At 38.5% G+C, this 8,703-nt stretch overlaps 1 protein-coding gene across 1 annotated transcript; it reads left to right on the top strand.

Annotated features, from left to right (window-relative positions):
• Positions 1-4,803: 4,803 nt before the first annotated feature.
• Positions 4,804-8,365, top strand: LOC110455697 (uncharacterized protein UNK4.17-like). The gene is made up of 3 exons (XM_021505985.1): positions 4,804-4,878; positions 6,456-6,918; positions 7,435-8,365. Exons 2-3 carry the CDS (start codon positions 6,458-6,460, stop codon positions 8,120-8,122), a joined length of 1,149 nt encoding a protein of 382 aa, XP_021361660.1. The 5' UTR covers positions 4,804-4,878; positions 6,456-6,457; the 3' UTR covers positions 8,123-8,365.
• The last annotated feature ends 338 nt before the right edge of the window (positions 8,366-8,703 follow it).

Here is an 8,703-nt window from a genome sequence, read left to right as displayed (position 1 = left end):
AGTAAGGTCATTTAAGTACGTTGCATTACATTTATCTATTCAAGGAATGATTTGTCATTGTTTAAAAATTCGTCTTGGCTTTATCAGATAATTATGACGTCTGGGCAACTTACAATGAATATCGGACATCTATCACATTCATCCAACTATGGGTTGTAAATTACAATTTATGCATCATGTATATAAGCATTTCTTAGTTCCTTATTTAAGTCTTATTCCATCTTATTGCCCTAATGGGATATACTGTGTTAATGATAGAAAAGAGTTATTTTGGACAGATTGATACAGATGATAACTTTTCTGATGATTGTGATGAATTGACGAAATGTGGCAGTCTCTCCAGCTCTTCGACTGGCTCTCGCATGCCACATACCGAGGGAAACCGCTACCCGTTCAGAGGAAAACTAATCTGGCCATGTAAATAAACTGAAACTTAATATCAATGATTTTGACGGCAAGAAAGGTGGAAGATGCAGTACAAAACTTCACGTTTATCATTATAACAATTATGTAGCCGTCTACGTTTTTGTATATTGCTTGATGAACAAGTCATGACAAGGTTCAGGTCTGTCTCTACTAACAAGTTAACAAGACGCTGATCTGAAGGCACAATCAAGAGCCATAGATGTGGAAACACCCGCTCCACATCTTGTACGTTTCGTAGCATGAGAGGGTAAAGTAGCTGCAAGATCCGCAGAGGAAGACGGGGACAATTTGCAATAGTTTGCTCAGTCGCATAGATAACCCTATACGCAAACCAAGACTTAAACCGATGACGAATCACACAACACAGGTAGTATATCAAGTACAGGAGGGGAACAAAGCTTGAAGTCCAAAGTCATGGACACATGGCTTAAAACGTAAGGTGTAACTGTACCCAAAAATGATTTTAGAAGCTGAGCCTGGCCGCGGTTGTGATTCGCTAACCGGTCAGTCATGCTTATCTACCTGTATATTCCGTTATATTTTGACCTCTCTGTCTCTTCTACATCAGGCTGTTGAAGTGTGTGTGTGTAGGAGAGTACAAACAAAGGTATGCAAGGATATGTGTTTTAAGTACTTGTAAATAGCTAAACGTCGTATATGTGTGAGTGATGTACAATACGTGACATTTTCAGTGTTAGAGCAAACTACCTAGGTCATCCATTCGGTATTACAATATCGACATAGAAATATATTTCGCGTGGTTTATTCTAGTTCCGAATATTACATAAGTGCAGTTATGAGTCAAATAACCCTCCAGATAGGGTTTGTGGGGGCTGGAGCTATTCAATTTGGCAGACCGGAAGTACCAGGGGATCATGCGTCACGCCTTGAGTAACTTAATGGACTGGATTTGATTGCAATTGTTGACCCCGACACCTGTCGGAGTAACGAGGTACTAAAGGAACGACTGGCATGGACACATGTACACACACTGTCGTCTGCTTATTAATTACAGAGAGCTATTGTGAATGCAACCGGATGTGGTCTTCATCAGAATTCCTCCAGTTTACAGGGGCTCCCAAAAAGAGGGACGGAATCTTGAACTAGAATTTGCACGAGCTGGCTTACATGTGTTCGCTGAGAAGCCTCTTTCGATCCTGCCCCCCGGAAGAGTTCTCCCGCTACGCATGCGCAGTAGCGGAGGCGTGCCTGGCAAACAACATTTTCCTGTCTGTTGGGTATATGTTCAGGTAGGAAATACACATAATTGTATGTATATATGATAAGGAATGAATCTCAATAAAAATATATCAGTTATAGTTTTTATTGTTAAAATACAAAACAAAAGGAAGTGGGTACCATATATCTTCTCTAGTTTTCTAGTTCTTACCAAAGGCTTATTCATTCTCACCCGTGTGTATAAAACTTACAGACAAATAGGTCTAAGCTCCATTACATGATAAAAACTATTTGACATCTTGTAGAACTCCTATTCTGTTCGTTAGTACCAGACACTACCTTTTGTTTTCTCAATCCAAAAGATGTGTTTAACAAAGAGATTTGTTTTAACCATTGAGATTACACAAAAGTGTTATAACAACTTTCCTGCCCGAACTGCAACCAGATTGTTCTTTGTATAATATGTCGCTATCCTTACTTTGTTGTCCTTTTAGACAGTATTAAATCTTGTCATAAGACACTTAAAACAGCCACAAGAACATTTTTTTACCTAAACATTTTTTGTATCACTGGTGATCGTGACTGCAACTGTTGGTACAAGCATAACCCAAAGACGCAAGTTGGTGACTTTTTTGATGCAAAATATATAATATCAGCAGTTCTTTCATTACAGGATTTAATCATTCTTCTATCAATAGACAATGACATATTTTCTTCTATATGAAGGTACAGAATACTTATTCATAATCATATATCCTGCCGATGAAAATATTTTGTATAATATGATGATCTGACTTGATCTTTGACCACCCTGTAATATTTTTGTCATCCTTTTAGCTCTTGTCCTTTTAAATGTTTCGAGTCAAGATTTATTATGCTGATCATTCTTTTATTTAGTGTGATGAAGGTTGTAAAAGGTCAAATAAATTGATAATTGTTCACAATAATGAAATTCGGTCACTGTAGAGATATTGTCCTGGAAGTGATTTATTTCTTCCTCTAGAACATTATAAGCTTTTTCTTGAAAGAAATCACCTCCCTTCATTTTACGTGGGATAAAAACCTGTTCGGGGCCAAACGGATTTGCCATTATTAATGTTTAGATCCTCATTTAGTTGACGTTTGGGGATCGAAGCATTGCTATTGTAAATCGCGTATGTAATCTGATTAAACAGTTGGGCCAACACAGTTTGGCGGTGTTTTTGAGACGCATTGCATCCTCTTAAACTTTTACAAATACGAAAAGGACAACATGTGTCAGGGCTAGGTCTCTGAATTCTTGTCGATTAATCATTGTGTTCCAAGATATTCGATTTTTCTCGAATACCTTCTTTTGGGTTTGATATTCAATCGACATATTCGAGAAAATAAACAACTTCCAACAATATGTTCCTTGATATGCGAATCACGATCATCTTTTCGCAAATTAACTTGGAAATTCAGTTATCGCAAATCATAATTTATTTCCAAATTAAGGATATGTTCAATGGTTTATCATCCCTACATTGTCTTGTATATATCTGTTTTCTTTTCAGTCAATTTCTTCATTCCCTTCACCCTTTAAAAACTTTGTTGTTTGTATGTATTACCAGTTTATTAAATCAGGTTTAGCATGTTGACATAGTGTCGACTTTCTTTGCAGTTGATAACATTGTATGGTTTAAAAAACAGATTTTCTCATCGACGTTTGCAGGTATCATACTGCCGTCCTGAAAATAAAGGAACTAATTGCGGAACATGACGGTAAGGTGATAGCTTTCAACGCCCGCTATTACTTCGCATACACAGAGGGAATCGTCAAAGACTGGTTCAACTCGGACTTCTTTGGCGGACCAATCGTTGAACAGGCTACCCATTTCTGTGACCTTGCCCGATACATTGTCGGGGATATAGACATGACGGCACTACACACGCTAAAGATGAATGACACGGACAAGGGCGAGGCCGCTAATATGAATCACCTGAGGACGACATCCCCCAATGCAAGCGGATCCCAAGTTTCACACTCTGTTACTGGAGGTTTCAAGATGGTGGTCTTGGCACTTTGATGTACTCTGTAACCTTGCACGGAAGTCGTTTCCAAGCAAATATTGACGTTAAGTTGGACGGTCTCCAACTTTCGCTGATAGACCTGTACGAGAGTACACGTATACTCAAGGTCCGAAGTCTAGAGAGCGGAAATCCCAACGAAGACCAGGATTTCGTTTTCGAAAATGACGACACTTATTCAAGAGAGCTAGACACGTTTATCAAAGCTGTTCGTTAGGGGGAGCAGACCCTTATCGAGAGTTTGTGAGAAGACGCATTGAAGACTAATGAACTAACCTGGCAATACGGCGACAGGGGGAGGTCGAGATATAACTATCTGTCCATATGTTAATCTCAATTATTAACCTTTTGGAGGTGAATATCTGGTTACGTGAACCTGGTTCAATATTATGCAAATATATGTATATATATGAATATATTCACTGAAATAAAAATCCTTTGTAATGTTATATTAGAGATGAAACTATGTGGCATTTTATCAATAAAAGATGGAACATATGAGAACTAAGAGAAAAGTATCGCTCTTGGCTTAGAGTATTTGGACGTTACAACCGAAATGACGTCATAAAGAGAATGTTGACTTGATGTATTTTAAAAAGTAGATGTCATCTTAAAACACAAAAAAGTAGATAACTAATCTTTTCCTTACATCCTCATTGGTTGGATCGTTATCACATGGAGGTCGGTGATTTGTGATATTTACACAGTGTTTTAATTTTAGAAACAGCAAATCAGTATCCAATTATGACGTCATTTAAATTGTAACGTGACAATTCTCTCTGCCGAATGTAGTACTTGTCTTCGAGTAATGTCCATACGCTCCATCTTGTTTAATGGTTTAAACATTAGCTAGCATCTAATATAACCATTAAAGACATCTTATTTCGGTGAATAAGTGGATATATTGATCTAAGAAGTGTTTTGAACACGACTTTGTCTCGGTCAATATAACTTTCTCAGGTTCATATAAATACATATGCACCTCAACAAAAGCACATAATTGATAACCTTAGAATTTAACCTGTGCGTTTATAGATTGTTGTTGCAATTAATGCCTAAACATGCAACACACCATTATCATTATCTGTCTAGCAATAGGAATACATTGGTAATGAGATAAGACCACACAGACTTTATCTCGTTACAAGGGCCGATAAGACTAGAATCTTTATATACACATGCAGTTCACAGCGAGGTAGTCAACACCGAAAACCATTCATTGAGGTAACACAATTTATTTTACTAGTTTATTGACGATCATAGTCCCTTGCACTATGGCTTCATTTGTAACATCCTCTTCAGAGATTATTCATTCTTGGACATTTGTCTTGATATCTGAACTATATAAGATATAATTAGTTTTACTATATCTGTAATTAAATTCTGCACGGTTATGATGAGAATGAACATATTCTTCTTAAATTGGGCCTGTAAACTATTCTGGCGGAAGTGCTGGAGCAAGGTCTTGTAGGTTACCGGACTGATTTCCGCAGCGTCATAGCGTCGACACCCCAAACATTGTACTGTTTTTTTTTTTTTTTACAAATTCAGAGACTTTTCATGTCAAACTAACATCTGGACAAGTGTTTTTGCCTCAAACTGTTCTGGCAACGTAACTCGCAAAGGGTTGTGTTGCCTCTTTTCAATTTTACACAGAATACAGTTGTGTGCACACAGATATCACACACGGTGCGTTCATCGTCTGCACATGGTATGCACAATCGTGTGATAAGCAATTATTCGCCTGTTGTGCGTTTATGGTAATATCAATGTCCTTAAAATGGTTAACGTTCAGCATTAAGGATAATGACAACAACTGGTTCACCCGTTCTCATTATAATGTGACCGGGCGGAATGCTGTGCTGTGTGCCTTCGGCGTGGTGTTTCAGTGAGCTAATACTTTAAAGTTGGCATCAGATTCGCGCTATTACAAGGAGGCAAGCACAGCAACATACCCCGTCTCCTGCATACACACACGCAAGCAAGCATACACAACACACAGAGAGGCACGTCATTAAATAACCTTAGCTGTTAATAGGACGTTAAACAAATTGAAACCAAACCAAATCGCACAAATGTTTGAATTGGAAAACAATCTTGAAGACTCATGTGGAATAAGGTATATTCTAGGTAATGGACATCTGATAATTATCTTTTGTATTGCATCCAAATTCAAAATGCAAGTTACACAGCATTTTTAATACCGTAAACGTTTCAAGAATGCGATCTAACATTTCAAGTGCTGGACCAGGTTGAGAGAATATTTGAATAAGTGACTGTGTGTTTTGCCCTAACTGGTATCGACGATAACCTCTGATTATAGAGATGGTCGGTGATACATGTACAACCGTTTTCAAAGTACAGCTGGACGTTACATATGCGTTTATTGCGTTTGTTTTGGTCTTTAGTTTCTATGGACACTTGGATATTTCACAGCTCGCTGACTGAGGTGATCCGGCTAACCAAAAGCTGTAGATTGTAAACGCGGCTTGGCATCCTTATGCATGAATGAGATCGTGTCCGAAATTTGACACGTGTCGACAAAGATCAATAAATATCCATTTATAAATTATATAAAAAACAGATACGCTTATTGATCTTGCTAATAAATGACATTACACTTTAAAACATGGAGTATATATGCATATATAAATGAAAAATAAATAATTCATAAGCCATTCCTTTTACATATATCGTTTATCGTTCGTTTCGTTCGTTCGTTCATATTGCGCCCAGATGTCCGCAAGCTATTATCATACGTTGTGCGATCCCACAATTCCATAGATGTATTTTTATTTTAGGTATGTCAAAAACAACATTAAGGATAGGCTTTGTGGGAGCCGGTAATGTCAATTTTGGACGGTGGCACGTGCCCTGGGACCACGCCTCCCGTCTTGAACGTCTTGGTGGAATACAAGTAATAGGAATCGTCGATCCGGACACGGAGAAAGCGGAAGAGAGGCTGCAGACACGGTTAACGTCACAACATGGCCACCTCTACAAGGACTGTCGGGTAATGGCCGACTTGTCTAATCTCATCGCCATGAATCCAGACGCTGTTTTCATAGGAGTTCCTCCGATGGCACGGGGCTCTCTCGAGCCCAAAAAGGATCTAGAACTGCAGTGCGTAAGGGCAGGCATCCACGTATTCATGGAGAAACCCATGTCGGTTCTGCCACTTGACGACTTCCGGTTCTACGCTGCGGCTGTGCAGAAGGCTGTGGTGGAATCCAAGGTGGTCCTTTCTGTGGGATACATGTTCAGGTTTATGACTTTTCGCCTTATTGAATCGAACCATATCGGATAACATTCTACTATTCATGAGAGATACAAGATACTCATATGGAATGAATAAATAAAATAAAATTGCCATTATAAACAATCCGTAAAACTTGATTTATTAACATCTATACTGCCGATCACGTAGGTTTCTGCTGGTGTATTTTGTTGTTCGCAATGCTATTCTGAAAATATTTCCAAATGTTGACATTCATAAAATTTAACATACAGAATGAATTATGCTTTCAATTAAACGTTGGATGGTAGACTCCTCAAGGCGAATAAGAAAATAACATTTTTGTATTTTTTGTTTTTTTGTTTGTTTTTGTTTTATTTCTACGCTCGTTTTGAAAGTTGAAATATTTAAAAATACATGGTCACGTAATTTATTTGAAGTTAATGTTTAGTTCAACCCTTAGGCAATATCTAAGAGATTAATATCATGATCTTTACATCTTCACATATGTTATATTACAAATAGTTTCGCTTTCACTTTTGCAGATACCACGCTGCAGTTATTAAAATGAAAGAATTAATGAGAGAACACGGAGGTAAGGTAATGGCCTTCAACGCACGTTATTACTTCGCCTACACTGAAATGACCAATAAGTATTGGTATAACGCTGACCTCAGTGGCGGCCCAATAGTTGAGCAGGCCACACACTTCTGTGACCTGGCCAGGCACATTGTCGGAGACGTTGATTTATCGACTGTACACACTCTCATGCTTGACGCAGATGACCGGAGTGGAGCCGGAAACATCGCGCATGTCCCGCTAGGCGCGGAGGAAGATATTCCGCTACGCAAAAGAATCCCACGCGTAACCATGAGTCACTGGCGATTCGAAGATGGAGGCATTGGAACTTTGATGCATTCGATTGCGTTGCCAGGTAACAGATACGAAGCAAACATTGATGTGCAGATGGATGGGTTGAAGCTCTCTTTATTAGAACCATACCGAGACACCTGCATTCTGCGCGTGCGTTCCATGGAGAAAGGCAAGCGTGACGAGGACAAAGATTTCACATTTGAGGGAAGCGATTCCTACGGCACAGAGCTGAAGACATTTATAGAAGCCGTCCGAAGCAACGACCAATCACTGATAAAAAGCTCTTACGAGGACGCGGTTAAGACATACGAACTAACCTGGGCGATAAGGCTTAGTGGGGAGCGGAACCTAAGGACCTAAGGGGAGCTACAGGACACAAAAAAAGTCGAAACCGGGCATCAAGGACTGCAAGCATATGAGAGAATTGTGAAGATTTTTTGCTGATATAAACAGAAAATCTAGTGGAGCAGTTATTCATTATAACGATTCACGGGAAAAGAACGCAGACACCCTTTTAATTGTGTAGTTACGTAATGAAATTGCCTGACAAGCAGAAATACCAAAACTTGAAATCATTAAACGTATAATTAAACCCTCTGTTAGTGATGATATTTTTGTTGCACTTGTCTATTTTTATTTCATTAATATGCATCAATGAATAACATTCCTACCCATTTGTAATAGATAAGACTTGTTGGTTGAATTGAATGTTGGTATGTGCATTCGTGCTGGTATCTGGAGTAGGCTCTGCCAACGGTAATTTAAAAGGGCTGTGAACTTCCTTATAAATAGATATTGCGTGTCAGACAATTTACGTCAGCAAGTGTGCATTGTCTACTCCATTGAGTGTTTAATTTATATCTTGTTTCATTTTCATTCGTATTCTTAGTTATTGAATAGTTGATATTTATATACTGCTAAAGTTGAAATGTTTCGCGTGT

This window comes from Mizuhopecten yessoensis, unplaced genomic scaffold, assembly GCF_002113885.1.
Source record: "Mizuhopecten yessoensis strain PY_sf001 unplaced genomic scaffold, ASM211388v2 scaffold8361, whole genome shotgun sequence".
Taxonomy (NCBI): Eukaryota; Metazoa; Mollusca; class Bivalvia; order Pectinida; family Pectinidae; genus Mizuhopecten; species Mizuhopecten yessoensis.
The sequence above is the reverse complement of the archived record's forward strand: the minus strand, read 5'-3'. Positions and strand labels throughout refer to the sequence as shown.

What these genes read in the sequence shown, in the direction of transcription:
- LOC110455697 (XM_021505985.1), top strand. Translation starts at nt 6,458, where the DNA reads ATGTCAAAAACAACATTAAGGATAGGCTTTGTGGGAGCCGGTAATGTC. An exon ending in TCTGTGGGATACATGTTCAG is followed by an intron (nt 6,919 to 7,434) that starts GTTTATGACTTT and finishes TCACTTTTGCAG; the next exon opens with ATACCACGCTGCAGTTATTA.